This window comes from Manis javanica, chromosome 12 (assembly GCF_040802235.1).
Source record: "Manis javanica isolate MJ-LG chromosome 12, MJ_LKY, whole genome shotgun sequence".
Classification (NCBI taxonomy): domain Eukaryota; kingdom Metazoa; phylum Chordata; class Mammalia; order Pholidota; family Manidae; genus Manis; species Manis javanica.
This window is the reverse complement of record NC_133167.1, coordinates 4,410,819-4,428,997: the sequence shown is the minus strand read 5'-3', so window position 1 is coordinate 4,428,997 and position 18,179 is coordinate 4,410,819. Positions and strand designations below refer to the sequence as shown.

Below are 18,179 nucleotides of genomic sequence, written 5' to 3'. Positions count from 1 at the left end.
GTTACCTGTGTCCGTGACTGCTTGTGTTCTGTCTCTTAGGTTCACAAGGCCAGCATGTAGGGTTCTCCTGCCTGGGGACTCAGAGCTACCCCAAAAAGGTATTTGCCACAAGACCTGTTAACTCCCTTGTTTATACACTGAAACAGAAATCAGATGGAATGAGGTCACAGGGCTTAGGATTTTTATCGTTAATGAATAGAATATTCAGCAGCAGCAACAGCTACTGAAGTGCATGTCATTCCGAAGGAAATACAGAACCGGAAGCCATCAGCTACAGGGAGAGTCCTTTGTGGGTGGTTCCCTGCACCGCGCAAGGCTGGAGGCAGGCGTGTATTTTCATGTTTGAAGAAGGAAAGGAAACTTTTCTTTCCCCCTGTTCTCCTCAGATCCCCACACCTCCACTTTTCTCAGACGTGCATCTCGTAAGCTGTCCTTTACACACCAGCTGCAACAGCGGTGGTGCTGGTCCTGGAACGAGGTGCATCGTGACACCCTTAGGAATGGTGTTGAGGCGGATGTAGGGAAGGGAATTGTCATAACTCGGCAAAGTTAAAAACCTGCAAGTTCCCTAGAGCTCATGGGGTTGGCAGCGTTTTTTGCCCCAGGGACAGGAGTGGGGTCCCGTTAGGGGTGAAAAGGTACTCCGGTTGGCTAAAGGATTCTGGCTCACACCGGGGCTCGGGGTGGGGGAGTGGATACTTGAGATTGTAGGCCGTGGCCTGGCCATGTCTGCACTGGTCAGATGGGGCATCTAGGGGGCCTGGCCTGTCCCCCTGCATTGGGAGAGCCTTGTGAGTTTGTGTCAGGGTAAGGGTTTGCTATGGGGAATTTGCGGGTAGAAATGGTCTTATCTGAATCTTGGAAGCCACTGAAAAGCAACCTGAACTTGCAGGGAAACCTGAATGTGGTCTGGTATCTCAAGGGTTTGTGCTTTATTTCATTTTGTAGAGAGACTCAAGGATTTTGAAATAAATTATGTCATACCATGGAAAACTGTGCCAGTATCTGTCTGTCGAGCCCTCCATTTACGAGTCATTCACGTATTATGTGTTAACCAGTTCCCTGTGGGGCTCTTTCCCGCTGCATTGAAATGGGTCGATGTTATTAAGGGCGAGCGTTTCCTTCCTCAGCCCGGAAGGGATGCCGCGTCGGGAGCCGCAGTCTCGCCGGCGCTTCTGGTCTGTGTGGAGGCCCCCGCTCTTTTCTGTGCGGGTTTCGGCATATGCTTGGGATAGTGAATGCTTGAAAATGCTCCCTCACGTTTCTGTTGCTAAAATGAATAGTTTTATTTTTTTTAATCCCTGTGAAATTTATGTTTTTCAAGTAAATTTCTCAATCTCTGAGATAACACATTGTTTTTGAAATTTCACCTGCAATTTTAGGTTCTTTTTTGTCCTTGTGTATGATTTTGCAAGTTTGGCTTGGAACCTGGATTTGAGGTCACTGGAGCCAAACAGGGTTGAAGCGGGGAGGAGAGACCATAAAGTCTGTCTAATTGTGGCCACATGCTCCTGTTGGATCATTTAGAAGAAAAAACACACGTTCCTAGCTCTGTCGGGGGCTGAGCCCACCGGCCTAAACATGGCTGGTTTAATATCGTATGGTGAGGTTTCAGCGCCCTTGCTGAATGAGGAGCGCTGGCCAGCCTTTATCTGATGCAGTGCCAGCTGAGGAGTGGAGGCCTGGGGAGCCATGGAGCTGTGTGTCTGCCTCCCCACTCTGGCCCCAGCAGGTTCCTGCAGGCGGGGAAGGATGGGGGGTGCAGGGATCCTCGCAGAGGAACTTTACCTCCTCAGTTCAAGTCCACTGAAAGACCTCTTGCTTTATCACAGCCCCACACTCTGTTGCTTTGATTTGACGGCTCTCTGCTAGCATAGGATGAGTGAAGGTATTTTCAGGATGATCTTGGAGCTTTGCAAAGGATCTGATGCATGTTAGTAATCACGCCACCTGGATACAGGTTTTTCTCTGCATTCTCAGGTGCTACATAGACTGAGCCATACACAATTGCCATTATTTGACCAGTCTGACCTATCAAAGTGGCAGCCTGGTTCAGTGTAATGTAAATTGGGTTGGGGTTGAAAGTAACCAGCAATACGTTTTGGCTGGTTTTGTTCACTTTAGACTGAATGGGCTGCTGCGAACTGGGTAGCTGTGGTGTGCCTGTGTGGCCAGGGCCTTTCTGGCCACATGGTACTTCAGGCTCACCTGTGGTCCACTGTCACTTCTGGCCCCAAAACAGGCAGTGAACCCAGCATGTGTCTTCGCCACGCAAGAAACGGGGAGCTGGAAGCGTGGATCTCTAATCACCCTCCCGAGGCGATAGGAGGGCTTCCACCATGGGTAGCCAGCCCTTCGCCAGGTGTGGGGCTGCATCATCTCAGTCCTCACAGCATCCCTGGGAGGGAAGTACTTCCTTTACCTACGAGGAAACCGAGTGTCAGAGAGACGGGAAGATGCTGCAGGGTGAGGGCACCCAACCTCACCATCTGCCCAGGACTCCTGGAGCCCAGGCCGCTCACATGAGTTCCTTCTCCCACCTCTGGGTGTCCCTCTGCAGCGGGTGCCCTGGTCGTGGGGCTGGGTGGGGCCTGGTGGGAGAAGCCCGGCTCCATCATCCCTGGTCTGGATTGCTCATGTTGGATTTTCATATTGCACATCTGACTTCTTTTTCCACATTTACTCACATTGACTTATTCAGCTTTTCAAAAAATCCAAAGGGGAGCTTGTTAGCAATGCAGATTCTGAAGTGCTGGTGGGCGGGTCTGCTAATGTTCACCTGTTCCCAGTGTTGCCAAGTGTCCCAGGTGAGGCTGAGGCGAGGTGGAGCAGTGAGCGTGTGCTTGGGGAGCACAGCAGGTAAAGAGGGGTTTAGAATCTGCCCCTGCTGACGTGACCGTTTGCCAGGCGCCCCCTCTTCTGCTGCACCAGGAAGCACTGAGAGCCACCCCCTGGGCTCCTGCATTCTGTGCTGAGCCCGACTCAGCGTGTGCTCGGGAGATGGTTGTTGGTATCAGAAGATCAACCGGAACACAAGGAGATGCTATGTTTTGTTTTCTCTGCATTCCATCGGTACATCCGGGGTTGTCATGCCTCGTTACGTAGAGAGTGGTAAATTCACATGTGAGCAGTTTCCCTTCTGTGGACTTTTTAAAAATTGTGACTTAAATCATTCGTCTCTAAGTTAGTTTTGATGGGAAATTGCATTGTTTGCCCGCACTGCAAAGAGACTTGATTGCATTGTGTAAAGAAGACACATGCTTTTTTTTCACCCATCATAATTGCTATGCTCCTGGAAAGTCTTTTATGCTCTTGTCTGGGGAAAGAGGGGGATCTGTCTGTGGGAGGGAAGAGAACAGAAAGAATAACAACATCCCCTCCTAATTGTTATTTTAGTCCCCCTATCAGCTGTGCTAATAAGATTGTCTTAATTATTTTAATTGAAATTTACTATTATGCCAGAGAGTCCTATGTTTATTCATATACAGTGAAGTGGGCAAGAGGGAAGACGTACATTCCTGAATGTCAAATTTTAACCACTTGGTCCAAGCTTAGCAGAAATGGGACGTGATGACGGGGTAATTTCACTGATGGATCTTAACCCCAGTGTTCCTGGTCGTTACTGGAACCGAAAGATAAACGTCGTCTGTAGCCATCGTATGCCCTGCAATAAAATAAACTCAGATACTGGAGGAAGATGCTGAAGGACAGGATTATCATTTTTCAGCTACTTTGCAAAATCCTATCAGTTTCAAGACTTGAATTTTTGGCTCTAGATACATCAAGTCAAGAGTGTAGAAGAGTTGGTGCTGTAATAATACAAAATCATACAACAGCACAAAGAAAAAACAGACTGGCTGTAGAATGTCTATGATTTTGTCTGTTTGCTGGATCATTTCTTCACCTGTGATCTGAGTGCTTAGGAGTTAGGTGGTTAATCTGTGATTCCTGATGGACAGCAAGGAGCCAAGCAGTTGGGAATCAGACACACGTGTTCTCTTACTACCCGTGCCCCCCTTTCCCCCCATAGTGAATGCATTTGCTTTTTGGTCCAAGGGTTTTTTTTGTGTTTTTTTTTTTTTAAGTGCCACTTTTGGCTTTCAAGTTGGAGTGCATATTTTGTGTGTAGCATAATGAGGGCCTTAAATTTATGGTTCTATGAATATTTTTGAAAAAAGGCCTAAGGCTGACTCCCTCAGTGTTATTAGTAAGCAGAGAATGAAGGGAATTTGCAGTCAGGACACATTTTAAGAAAATCTGGGCAAAGGAAACAAAACACTTCGCCCTGAAGTAAAAACAAAACCAACCAGACAGCTCCATTCCTGGCTTTGCTTTCCTGCAGCTGTGTGTTTTCTGTCAGCATCAGTGAGGATCTGTGTCCCTTGGGGTCCAGAGTCATCCTCACCAAGAAGTGGCCAGTTGTGGGGCTGCACGTGGCCCTGAAAGGAAAGGTGGTGGAAAGAAGGCCTCACCATCCCTTTTTTTTCTCTAGCGGTTCAAAAAAGCAGCTTGTACCCCGGGGGGAGGAGCCCCCGACCTGTGTATCTTTTTGAACCACCACCTGCAAGGCTGTGTTCTTTTCTCTCACCACCTTCAGATTTCTGTTCCAAAGAAGATAGTAGTTTGGGTTTTTTATTCCTGATAAAAGTTATTTACTACTTCATATTCCCCAATCTTGGAGTTCTCTGAGAGTTTCTTTTTATTTATTATTTTAATTTAAATAATGTAATTTGAAGTGGTGCTGTGTTAATGGTAAGAAATGATTAAATGTCTTCTTTTCCTAAACTACATTAGGGATTCCTCAGGGCGCCCCACCGCCTGGAGCCCTGCTGGCCCACAGTGACCCAGCTAACGGAGCCTCAGTGCTACTGGCAGCCCGAAAGCGGTCCATCCGTGGGGACCATCTCCGTGACACTTTAAATCAAATGCAGTAGCGTCAAGCCACTGCATGGGAATGCATTCCCTTAATATTCTGCTGATGGGGGAATTGAGTGGGCAAGAATGGCCTTTTGTGAAAATGAGACGCATCTTCTGTGGCTTTCGATTGTAACTGGTCTGAGAGCACAGGCACACGTGCCTACACACACGTGTGGTCCCGTACATGCACGTACATTCCCATACATGCATGCACATGCTCCCAGGGGTGTGCCCCAGATGCATGTGTATCCTTCAGGTGTTCTTGCACTATGGGACTTAAAATGAAGTAGGGCAGCCTGCCTGGTCTCGTCCCCCACCCCACCCCTGCTCCAGTCACCCTGCAGAGAACCCCTCCAGGCAGGGGCTGCACCAGCCCTCAGAAGGATCTCTACAGAGGAATTGGATAAAGGAGTTAAAGGAGTATCCTGATTTGTACACCTTTTGTTAAATCTTCTGTCGTTTTTCACTTCGTCTCATCTGAGGCAGTGTGGTTTTTCTGACTAGGCAATGGTGAAAGGTTTTAAATAGATGTTTTTTTAATGGAAGGTGAGTCTTTTTCAGTCAGTTAAGTCAAACATTTATTTTATTAATCTACTTGCCATGAAGATAATCATATTCCATTCAAATGGGGTCTTTGCAAGTAAAAAGGTGCCATACATGTGATCCAATGTTTATATAATCATGAATCTTTGTTTAATGGGGCCCTACTTAATTTATAATGGGTATTTAATATTTGTCGTGACAAACATTCTTATGGTGGTGTATGTTTAAAAATTAGTGCATTAACGAAGGAGCTCATTTTAACTACCATTTTATCCTTTGTTTTATTAAGGTTCATATTAAAAACTACATAGTATTTACATACTAGATGTATGTCTCCTCACTGCCCTTTTCCCTATGCCACCTGGTTCCCAAGTCTAAATCAGTAGCTGTTAACCAGAAATATTCTCTGCCTAGAAAAGCTTAAGTGTGTATCTGCACACACATACCCCCTTATGTACATGTGTGCATGCACACACACACACCACTTCCTGTAGCTTGGGGATAGTGGCCCTGTGGTATGTTGGGGCTTCAGGAGTTCACAGGCTGCCTAGTACCCCACTGTATGGCTATCTCCCGATTTACTTAACCAGTGTAGGGCTTGTGGTAGTACAGCAGCAGGGCACCCTGCTGGGACACCCCTGGTGCCAGCAGTTCGTGTTAGGAAAGTCTCTGTCATTTACTTCCCTGGGCCACTGGGTTCACTCTGCAGACCCTATAAGGCCACATCCCTGTTTTCCCAAGAGAGCAGTTGATGACAGAAAAGTGTATCGTAACTTAGTAGTGTTGCTCACTGGTGACAGTGCCAGTTATCATTTGCCCAGTGCCTGCCTGGCTCGGCCTTTGATGCCATCATGCTGTCTGTGTAGGTGGTGTCGCTTCTGTGGTGTGTGGGGCATGGTGCCTCCTGACCACAGAGTGGGTGTTTGGGGGCAGTACGCGGTGTGCACCCTGATGTTTAGCCCCTGTCGTGCCTGCCTCGCGCCACCCTGGAAGTGGCTGTAGACCTTCCCTGCTGCAAACGTCTTTCCTTCTGAGCTCCTGCTGTCGCACCTCTGCCCACCTGCTCTGCCAGCCGGCTGGGCCTGCGGATCCCCAGAGTCCAGCATCTCTGGTGTTGAATGCCAGTCCTTTCAGATTTGAAAGGGTTCCGGGCTCCTTTAGGTGTCTTTATCAGCCTGTGTCTTCTCCGGCTTGAGGCTGGTCTATCCTCTAGTCCCCGGGCCTCCTTTCCCCCAGCGCGTGCTCCTCGGAGCAGTGCTTGTAGGCTCCGCCTCTGTCTGTGCAGGGCCGGTGGCGTCTGATTTGCTGCGGGCTGTCCTCCCTATTTTCATGTTGCCGTGGGCTGTACTCGCTTCCTTGGCACGTGGTTGGTCCCACGCAGTTGTCTCCCACCTGGGTCCCCAGTGGAGCTGTGCTGTTAGGCCCTTTGCTCTGTTCCCATTGCCCTGTGATCCGTGTATCATGTATTTGTAACTGGTGGCATTTCTTGACTTTAAGGCATTTTGTGAGTCATTTTATTTCTTCTAGGACATAATGTAGAGGGAGATACCATTTCCGAGTATGAATGCATAGAATGTGTAGAAAGTGAACCCCATTTAGAAGGAGTATGTTTGCCCTCAGTCCGTCTGTTCATAAGTACCTGGTAGGGTTTGGTGTTGGGGACTCATTGGTGAGGAGTGGCAAACGGGCGTAGGAAGCCAGGCCAGGCCGTCTGTATTGGGTGGGTCCGCCATGCCCTGTGCACGTGAGGTGAGAGGCAGGGCCGGCCGGCCAGGGGAGGCCACTGGACTGTGCTGACCCAGGTGGGGCTGGGCTCTGCGGACGGCTCCGCGCTGGGGGGGACCCCTCGTCTTTCTGGCGCATCCTGAAGTCCTAAGTGGATCTTGGATGGGTGTGTTTCTGTGGATCAGAGCTCTAGCACATAGTGTTCTAAGGTGTAAAGTGTTGTACTGTGAACATTTGGATTTTCAAAGCTCGGTCATCACCTATATTACTTGGTTGGTGGGATTTCAGAAAAATTGTAGTAAAAAAAAGAAAAGACCAAAAGTTGACTAACTGGCTACAGGGTCAGTGGCCAGAAAGGATTAAGGAGCTTATCTTCACACTCGCCAATGTGTAGGATCAGAAGGGTCTTCCCACTCCCCCTGGGCAGTATGGGGCCTGCAGGATTGGGGCAGGAGCACTTGAGATGGGGAAGGGCTGGAAGTTGCAGAGGCCCTTGGGAGTGGGTGCCCAGTGGCTTAGGAGAGAGACAGACTCAAACAAATGAGCCATGTGAACCAGCAAATCGCAGCTTGTCTGGGGTGGGAGTGATGTGTGGGTCGGTCTGTGTGTCTAAAGTGTCTTGGTTTGAAAGATGGCCCGTTGGGGTATTTGACTTTGTACTTAAGTGAGTTGTGGCATCTAACTTTGCTTTCCCTCTTGTTTTATAGATGCCTTTGTGAACAGCCAGGAATGGACACTGAGTCGGTCTGTCCCAGAGCTCAAAGTGGTAAGTGGTTCCCTTGGCCTTGGGAAGCCGTCATTCCTCATGTGCAGGAACGGGGGCTGGGTACGAGGTGGGGGATGTGACCTGTGAGCCCACCCTGACCGGTATCCCGAGGGAGCCTGGTCATCTCCCGGGGCCCACGTGTGGGGGCCTGCCTCTGTGTGTATCCCAGGGAAGAGCCAGCTGTAGCGGGGAGTGTGGGGCAGGGTCCCTGAGGTTGTGTGTGACAGCCACGTCGGAGTGGTCCTGTGTGTGGTTCTGTGTCTCTGCCTTTCACACACACACTCGCCGTGGCTTTATGTACCCTTTGCAAGACGTCATGGAAGGTTTCTGCAGTAAGCCACCAAGCTTTGCAATTCATCATTAAAAAAATAAGTGACTAGCTGTTTATTATAAAATAGTGGTAAAAAATTAAAAGAATTTTGTTTTTATTACAAACTTTAAATACTCTTCCAGTGGGATGGTTTAAAGCTTAAAATTAGCTTATGTAAAAAATGACTTGAGTCTGTAGCAGCCACACATTTTGAGCACCTCCCCACTGCATGCCCCACCTTAGGGAGGAAGGAAGGGACAAACAACGTGTAAATACCCGCGGTCTTTGTCATGAGGTGGGTGGCATTTGGGGGATGTGTCTGTGTGTACATGTGTGTGTTTCATAACTTCTCAGGTGATGGATTTGGACTATAAAATGTATGTGCCAAGCTCTTCGCCTCCGTGCCCTGCTGGGGAAGCCTGACTGGGCGGGGGACCTGCTCTTTAACCCGGCTGCTCACCGGGGATTTCTTTCCCCTTTGTGTCCTCTCTCCCGAGGCCCACATTTCTGTTAGTGGCCCCAGCCTGTCCGCTCAGTGATGCCCCGTCCCCCACCTGAGGCCCGGGCCGCCTCCCCACTGGCCCCATACACAGTGGTGCCCTGTGAGTGCTGAGGGTCCGGGCACAGGGCCCTCTGGGTTTCTCACTTCTGAGAAGTGAGAACTTCTGGGCTGTCACCAGGAAAAACACATTTTTAAACCTACAAATAAAGGATGCCTTGTGGGGAGACACCCTGAAGTCGGGGGGCGTGGTCACTGAGCCCGCCTCACCGCTGGGGTGGGTGTCGTTGGGACCCATCTCCTTCCAGTTGCCCCCGTTCCTCACAGCTCTGACCATCCTCTGCGGCACCGCCCGTGGGTTCCTTTGCTGATGTGCAGCAGTTCCTGGGCCTGTTGAGAAGACTGGCCTTGACACAGCCACCTCTTTGGTCGTCCATGTTTTGTGACCCCCATACCTGGCACAATGCAGCTACAGGACACATGCAGGAAACACCCATGGAGTGAATGCTACAAAGTTGCCAGCATTGTTACTGGGAGTTTTCAGAAAGATTTGCTGGTTTCAGATACTCCCTGGGCCAACAGCTGAAGAGCCATTTCGGTTCTACCATCAGGACAAAACAACAGGCGTGGTGTTTTGATGACGCTGACTACACTTTTAAAGTGCTTTATGTAATTGGCTCATTTATCCCTGGCAGCTGCCCCTTGGGCTGGGCGCTGTTCTTACCCCATTTCACAGAGGAGGAAGCTGACTCTCAGATGAAGAGCTTGCCCGGCAAGCCACAGTCGTGAACAGTGGAGCTGAGATTTGCCCCTAGAGTCTGGGCTTCTGTATTGCACTGCCACTAGAACTTTCTGCACCAGTGGGCACATTGCTCATCTTTGCTGTTCAGGGTGGTAGTCGCTGGCCCTGAGTGGCCATGGAGCAGTTGAAGTGTGGTTAGGAGCTGAATTTTAAATTTTATTTGTTTAAGTTAAGGTAGTCAAATGAGGCCAGAGGCCTTTGACAGCAGTAGTCTGAAGGGTCACCGAGTATCGGACCTTCTGATTTAGACCCTACTTTGGTAGTTAAGAGGCCCTGCCAGAACCCACATGGCGATGATTCAGGATGCTCTCTACCAAAAATTTACATTTCAAAAGTGCATTCTTTTCTGGAAGAAATACCCAGAGGTGTTAAGAGGAGATTGCATTAAAAGGAAGCATAGATTCACATTCCTAAAACTTGACCAAATGTTAAAAGGTTGCTTGGCTCTGCCGAAGGGCTTGACCGCATCTCCCGGGAAGGACACAAATGATTCTGCTGTTCTTTGGGAGGAAGTCCTTTCTGTCCCACCACCTGACCTGTGTGTGGACAGACAGGACCTCAGCAGGGTGGCCGGCTCTGCTGACCCCGAGGGCCCTCCCGAAGTGGAAGCTGTTGGCAGCTTGTCCTCAGCAGGGCCCTTCTGTGCTATGGAGAACACTCTCCTTTGTTGAGAGGCTGCCTCCACGTGTCCACAGGGCTGCAATTGTTTCCCTGCTGCGCACACCAGCCCCCCGGCCAGGTGGCCCCTTAGGTCAGCGCCAAATGCAGCAATTAAATGACATAATCACAAGCCTCAAGTGGACTCTTTATGTATCTTGCAATGAATCTTCTGGAATCCGTCTCAGAGAAAAATTTTCAATGTTTGCTTTCTTTTCAAGAGTGGTCGTGCCATGCCTTATGTTTTCCGAAGTTGTGTTACGGTTGGATAATGACTGACACTCGTGGTGCCGACACTGGTTGTGCAGGCGCGGGCAGGCAGGGTGTGCTCAGTGCTTGTATCTGGGCAGAGAGTAAACACACCCCAGACACGGTGCCTGTAGCGGGGGTGTTGGTCAGCAACCTGTCACATCCTGTTTGTGTGTTCTCATGGAATTCCCAACTGGGATTTTTACTAAAAGCTTCGATTCCTTTTTAGCAAACCACATGGTTAGCAGGTAAGTGGTAAAGTGTGAGATGGTGGAGAAAGCAGTTAGAAAGAACCCGTGCTCTTCTCCCTCTTGTAATCTGAAGATGTGGGGTACGGGGCCGTAGCAGTGCGTGGCCCTGCCGGAGGATGCAGGGCTGATGGTGACGACCTGTTGTCACCTAAACTAGGTAGTTCTGCAATTTCAGGGTGCCTTCACGCCTTTGTTTCTCCCCCTGAAGCCTCTGGACGCGGAATGGACTGGTTATGCTCTCTCGTGTTTGCATCCAGTAGCAGTTCAGGGATCCGTGTGGAGCTGTGCAGCTCAGAGATTGTTTTCAGCCCATATTTTACTCCCCCTTCACAGCTGTTAGTTTCTGCCAGTGTTTCAAGTTAAAATAATGCCCATGGTGAGCGGCAATGTAAGATGACTATTCAAACCAAATAAAACACCTTCCCGCTCCACCTCCAAGGTGGATTGATTTTATCCTCCTAAAGTGTAAACTAATTATTTGCAAATCATTGACATGTTAAGGAAGGAAGGAATATTGCCCCATACAGGAAGCACAGACCGAACAGTGTTTGATTTTGAGCATTTTCCTCCTCGGGAAAGAGAGACTCTAATCTTAATTAAAAATTTAGTTCTGTGGCATACTGTTTTGGATTTTCTCAGCATGAAGCTGACAAACAGCAGATGCCCTTGGGAAAAAGAATAATTAATAGGTAGAAATTCTCAGATTATAAAGGCCCAAGGTAAAAAGGAGTCATAAGTCAAATAGGAAAGGAAACAGCTTGATTTAGGATCCATCCACATAGCATCTCCCTGATACACACCCACACTGCCTTAGAATCATTTGTTCATTCATTCCTTTTTTAAACAGTGTCGTTGAGAGTCTGTCTTGGGCTCAGTGCCGCCCTGGGATACAGAGACCCAGGGAAAAATAAGACATCAGCCCTGCCCTTAGGGAAGCAGACAGACCCAGCAACCAACATGGGCAAACGGAGTAAGTCACAGGACAGCTCAGGAGGAGGTCACTAGGGAGCTTGAGGAGGGGAGCCTGGCTGAGGCTGTGGCATTAGGAAAGCTTCTCAGAGGAGGTGGCATCCAAAGTGATTGCTGACCACCGAGGGGGAAAGTGTTGTGGGCGGTGACTGACGTGGGAAGGGCGGGGTGTCGGGTTGGAGGGCCTGCTGGGGTGAGGTTTGGGAGTGGGGGGTGGAGAAGACTGACCAGGCTGGGAAGGAAGCTGAGAGGCTAACAGGCTGTGGCTGGAGAGAGGAAGGCAGGCTGGGTTAAGGGTCCGCTTGTAACTCATTTTCTACAACTTCATGGCAACTTTGTCCTCTCTTACGTTTGTTCCAGTTGTTGAGGTCATCGTGCATTTGTCCCCCCAACCAAGCTCCTCTCCACCCACCCGCCCCCTATTTCCCAGGCACCTTGTTGGGCTGGAAGCTGTTAAGTGTAGGGATTGAGAGTGGGTGTCCTTGCTGCTGTCCAGAGACATAGTTCCTGGTCTTCAGGGGCCTGAGAACTGGGGGGAGAGCCAGGAACCCCACCAGGCACAGGGCAGGGCCTTGCAGGGGTGCAGAGGAGAAGCAGGGAAACCACACGCCCCGTTCAGCTGAAAGGAGGGAGCCCAGGCGAAGGAGGAAGGAGGTGGGGATGGTCAAGTCCGCAGGCCTGTGTGTGGGCTTGGAGGGAGCCCGTTGCCGTTTGTCGTGAAATAGTTGGCCTTTGGCCTGCAGGCACTTGGGCATCTTTCCAAGGGTTGTGAACTGAGGAAGTGGCATTTCCAAGTGGCAGTTTCACAGACCCTCTCAGATATTCACAGGGTGAAGCGGGGCGTTTGCAGGCGGAGCCCGCTGAAGGCTGTGCCTGCTCCGGCTGACAGCGCAGCCTGCCCGGGGTGCCGGCAAAGGTGCCTGTAAGGGCAGGGCCCGGGACAGCTTCCACGTTCCTGGTTTGAGAGGCCGGGTGGGGGTGTGGTGGGAGAATTGGCGAGCACACTGCCGGGGAGAGTGGCAGGATTTGGCGGTGCCAGCAGTGTGCAGGTGGATGAGGCGCTGGCTGGTCCTGCTGGTGGAGTTGGACCTCCTGGTGCAGGCGGGGGGTGCAGGAGGAGGTTGGGGATCAGTGGCTTGCTGAGAGGAAGCAGGACGTGGTCAGGCACACTTGGGGGTGGCAGAATCAAGGATCTGGGAGAATCCAGGACATGCAGGGAAGGATCCCAGACGGAAGGTTGAAGAGAGTCTGGTCCGCAGCTTCTGGTGGCGGGGCTGTGCCCGGAGCGGGAGGGATGCTCGTCGTTTCAGAAGCAAAGTCACGGGGGACGTTGGGCATCATCCTTGCCCCAGTAGGATCAGGGCCGCGGATTGTGCAGATGGAGGCAGGAGGGACTGGTCGGGGCAGCGTGGCCTTGCGCCTGGCCCTGGGGGCCTCTGACCAGAGACAGACTCCTGTTCTGTTTTTCCTAAAGAATTGATTTGCTCATGCCTCCATGCAGACAGAAAGGTTCTAGTGGGGAGAAAAAGATTAAATAGGAGGAGGCTCTTGATCAGCAGCTTGGGAGAGAGGGTAGAGGAGGGGAATGAGGTCCTGAGTGCTGACAGGGGGCAGGCTTCCCAAGGGGTCAGCACCTCCCCACGCACACCGTAAGCCCAGCTACTGTGCCCCCCACCCCCGACCAGGCGATCATTGCTCGTTACTCATCCATTTCAGCCTGCGCTCTCTCACTCGCTGTAGTGCTGGCCCTCGTGTCACCCTGACTCGACGGTCATCCTCACCGTGTGAACAGCTTTACCGCCCGACCACGGCCTCTCTTGTCTCAGCCGTGCAGCCCCCATGTTCCAGAGGAGTGGGCTTGCCCTTGACCTCCTGCCTTGGTCCCAGCCCCAAGCCCCCCAGCCCATCCCCACACCATTCTGTCTGGATGTGGCCCTTCTCACCCGGCCCCAGAGCCCACCCAAAGTCGGGATGGAAGGCACCAGAGGATTCTTCTTATCCTCATGTCACTCTCGCCACTTCCGAGTCCCATTTAGCACGTGGGTGCCGAGGGGCTGACTCACTGTCCTGGAGGACCACCGCACACTGTCTGGAGGAGCTTGACTGGTGTGTGCTTCCCGGACAGCGTGGATGCTCTTAGGCTGTTGAGGCTGATGCAAATGTGGGGGGTAGTTGAGGATGTTAGAACCCCATTTGCTGCAGCAGAATGATTTAACGAGCCAGCTTTTGGCCTTCCAGCCAGAGCTTAGTTATGAGTATGCTTGGTTAGACTTACTGTGCATTGTAATCTCTCTGTATTTGCGTATTGCTGAATGCAGTGATGGAGTCATACTGAACAGTTGTCTGATTCTTTGTTTCAGGGAATTGTGGGTAACTTGGCCAGCGGCAAGTCGGCCCTGGTGCACCGGTATCTGACTGGCACATACGTGCAGGAGGAATCTCCCGAAGGTATGCAGTTGGGTACACCATCTTGACTTTAAGAGAGTTTAGTTTTTAAAATTTTTCTGTAGCGTATTCTGAATCATTACTTTGATGCATCACATGTCAAAAAAAGTAATAGACTACCAAGTGGTAAAAATTCTTAAGTATATTGTGTCTTTTGTAGTATTTTTAGCTAACCAGTTATATTCCCTTTGGTGTTTGGAGCAATAGGGGAGAACCCTGAAATTCTATTGAATTTATTATTTCTTTCCTAATAGTTCTGTCATTTTGAATGTTAATCCAGTGTTACTCCTTTAAATATTGCTTGGACATTACTCTGATCTGAATATTGAGTCTATCCACAATTTGTAGGCACTGTTACTTAGTCTCGTAGCCTTTCAGATCGCCATGCCCATGTATCTGAGTATGTTTCCCCCCTTATATTGTATTATAAACATTAAATAATCATTTTGCACCAGAACAAGGTATTTCTTTTGCCATTAGGCTTTTACTTCAGTTAACATATTCATATTTTCTTTTTTGCTTTAAATGAAATTATGATAGCAGTGATAGGAAACCATTGAACTCTTGTGTCCCCTAATCGAGGTGTAGGTCCCAAGCAGTGTTCTTATATTATTTTTTCTCTCCATATAACCTTGTAAAATCCAACTCTGAGACACTGAATTTCTGGTTCCTTCTTTTTCTTACTGGCTGTTCCATTCTTTGCAGATATGGACGCAGGTAACTATACATTTCCTTCATGGCAGCCTTGTCTTGTTTGAAGAGAGAGGAGGCACGACTCTGTACCGTAGTGTTCCCTTCCCCCTCCTGTGTGTCATCCTATTTGGTTTCATTTGATCCTTCTTTTTTAAGTTAAACATTTCACCCTGTTTTGTCCCTTAGAAGTGTTTTTAGCAGTAGTCCTCAGTAGCTTCACCCCTAACAACCTGTTCTAGTGCTTAACTCCTGTCCTGGGACCATGGAACCATCCAGAAAAGGGGCAAAGGGTGGGATTCTGTGAATGTCCTTGCTTGGGGCTCTGCCATTGTTTTGCAGAATTTTTAGCGCTGCCATAAAAACCTCAACTGGTGGTCACATCAGGAAAGGCTACTTTTTCCATTATTCATAATGAGGTGACAATTTGGAAAGATGAGAGGCGGAGGCTCAAATGTGGGAGCTCCAGTGAGAAAAAGCGTGGCTCTCTGATGAAACAACAGATGCTAAAAATGGCATGATTTAGAGAGGCGAGGCAGGAGAGACAGTTCAGAGATTTTCTGACGTCTCTCCTGGGCTCCATCCCCGGGCTGTGCTGGGGCTGCGTTTGCCTCCGGGTGTCTGAGTCTGGGTCTGAGTCTGGGTTTTAGCCTCAGGCGTTCCAATGACACCTGGAGAGAGCTTTCTTCCCGGGTTTTCTGCTTACTCCTCCGGGCTAGCAGTTGTCTAGGTCAGTGACACCAGCTGCTGAGGGGACTGGTCAGCCCGCCCCGTGTGGAGTGATCGCCTCTTCAGTAAGTCAGCCTGCTCTCCCCTCGTGTGCTAGTTGTGGGTGGGGGAGGCCACGTGGGCCGGGCCTCTGGTTTTGGGGCTGACACTCTGGCTTCCCTTCTGGCGCGCACGGTCTGTTCCATCACATCTGGGCCCGACTGCGATTTCTTCACAAGGGGCCCATATGTTTTGATTGGAATGAAGGCGTTTCTCTTGAATGTTCATACTTCAAAAGTGAAAATTGTAGCTGGGGGTCGGGGGGTGACCCAACCTGTGTTCTCTAGTAGCACCACTTAATCGATTCTTCACGTAACACATTTTACTTTCCTGAAAATTCATGGCATCGCATATGATTTAAAAAATGTTATTTTAAAGGGTAGAAGCGTGTGTGAGTACATGAAAGGCTGCCCCTTCATTCAGAGTAGAACTGTCTTCTCCCTGGGGTGGGACCTGTGCCCAAGGCCTTCTGGGTCAGGGAAAGATTGTCCCAGGTCCTTCTCTCAGGAGCTTGCCCTGCCTGCCTGTCCTCTCACCTCCAGACCCCAGGTCAGTGAGACTGTTCCGTGGGGCGCCAGGAGCTTAGAGCGACCCCACCCCAGCTGCACCCCAGCAGAGGTGCCTCAGGGCCTCCTAGTCCTGAAAGAATTGTTTCCCAGGGGCCAGCACCCGTGCCTTTCAGGAACCAGGCAGGTGGCCACATGTTGACCTCTCAATGAGACGGACTCCCATTTCCCACCTGCGTGCCAGGCCAGTCTCACTTGGCATCAAGAGTGAACCATAATTCGTTGTTTCTGAAAGGAAATGAATGAGAAATCAAATGCAACTTGATTTCTTGCTGTCTGTCCACACTGAAGTTCTCACTCATGCTCAGGGGCCCTGTAGCTGGAAGGGGGCGTCCGTTCTTACTGAAGGGGTCAGGTTAGTGCACAGCTCAAGGAGTCGTCGGCCCCAGCTGAGGGGGAGTACGGGGCCTCTCCACTCTTTTGATGTAGTTATTATCTTCTAATTTTTCCTCCTGTCCACTTACAACTGCTAGAGTGATGAGCTGCCTTCTGGCTGCATGTGGGCAGTGACTTGAAGTGGAGGCACATTGCTGCTGGTGTGGCAGGGGTCCGCCTGTCCCTGTAGCCTGTTGGCGTCCGCTGCTCTTCTCTGCCTGCACCTGGTTGTTCTTTTGTTTTAATTATCATGTGACTATCCGTTAGCTACTCTGTCCTTGGTGGGAGCTCTATGTTGCTGTGGTTGAAGATGGTAAGGGCCTTCTGTTTTTGGAAGAATTCCCACTTTTTAGAAAACTGCAGGGTGACCTCCACGTTCCCAGTGGAGCGTGCTTCTCATCAGGTGGATTGTGGCTGAATCTGGTAGGGTAGCATCTGTTGTGTTTTAATTGTGTAATACGTTTTGGTTGATAGTTTATTCTAGCAGCAAAGAGCTGATTCACATGATTTAGATGAGGCTGTTTAAATGAGGGATAGGTTTAAGTATTGTGTGTGGTTTTTAGTGAATTAATGCAAAAGTGGGTAACTCAGTAGGGAGCCTGTGAGTCCATGAAAGTAATTTAAGAGTCAGGTTTTTGTGCAGGCAAATCCCCTTCTAGCTGTGAGCGTGTGTGTGACAAATGTGTGTGTGTCTGAGTCCTGTGGCCGCCACAGCAAATCTCCATGGACTGGGTGGCTTAAGACCGCCGAAGTTTATTCTCCAGCTCTGGAGGGCGGAGGTCTGAGATCAAGGTGCTGGGCAGGTTGGTTCCTTCCTGAGACTCCAAGTGGGGAGAATCTCTTTCATGCCTCTGCTCCAGCAACACTAGTCACAGGATTCAGGGCCCACCCCACACTAGTGTGACCCCACCTCGCTCTCGTCTGCAAACACCCTATTTCCAAATTAGGTCACATCACAGATATTGGGGCTTAGGACTTGAACGTCTCTTATGGGGCAGAATCTGACCCACAGCAGTATGTGTATTATACATACATGATGTTTAAACTCCAGCTGCCTGGCACTATTGAAGTTGCCCCGCCACTTGGTGACAGAAGGAGCTGCTCCAGGTCTGACCAGAGGCGCTCACACTGGTACCCTAGAACTTATCAGAGGTTAGATTGGCTTCCATCTGACCTTCACACCCTGATGGGAATTTCACAGCTGTCATTCACTTTCAGTATAGAGACTCAGATGAAAATTACTCCTTTGCCATTAGTGCCCTATTAATGGCTGCTAATTAGAATTGTGAATGGCATTTTGGGCATGTAATTTGAGCTTCTAGCTAATGTGTTTGTGCTTAATATTCACTGTGCATGCCACCTTCCCTGCCACAGACCCCATGCGACTGACTCAGTTTTTTAATTCTCACCCTTCAAGGTAAAAAAAAAAAGGAAAGAAGCCAGGCAATCCAGTGTTAGGTGGGGGATTGGATAGAAAGCATGGCCCTGCCCTGAACCCCCTTTACCACGTGGCCCAGGAGATTATGGTGTCCCCGGGAGAGTCCTGAGCTCCAGAACTGAGTCGTTGCTCCAAGACTTCATCCCTGCGGCGTCTTTCTGTGTTGTTCCTCTTCTCTCTCACGCCGTGGGCCATGCAGAGCGGGGCAG

At 50.0% G+C, this 18,179-nt stretch overlaps 1 protein-coding gene across 16 annotated transcripts in view; it reads left to right on the top strand.

The window, feature by feature from the left end:
• The window catches only part of AGAP1 (ArfGAP with GTPase domain, ankyrin repeat and PH domain 1), a 513,333-nt gene that overhangs the window by 168,723 nt on the left and 326,431 nt on the right, over positions 1 to 18,179 (top strand). For 10 of the 16 annotated variants that reach the window (XM_073217944.1, XM_073217948.1, XM_073217946.1 and 7 more), the window contains exons 2-4: positions 7,893 to 7,951; positions 14,049 to 14,136; positions 14,839 to 14,850. In XM_073217944.1, the coding sequence (XP_073074045.1) occupies positions 7,893 to 7,951; positions 14,049 to 14,136; positions 14,839 to 14,850 (159 nt within the window). The remainder of the gene's footprint in view (positions 1 to 7,892; positions 7,952 to 14,048; positions 14,137 to 14,838; positions 14,851 to 18,179) is intronic. The other 6 variants (XM_073217945.1, XM_073217947.1, XM_073217949.1 and 3 more) reach the window with 1 other exon arrangement.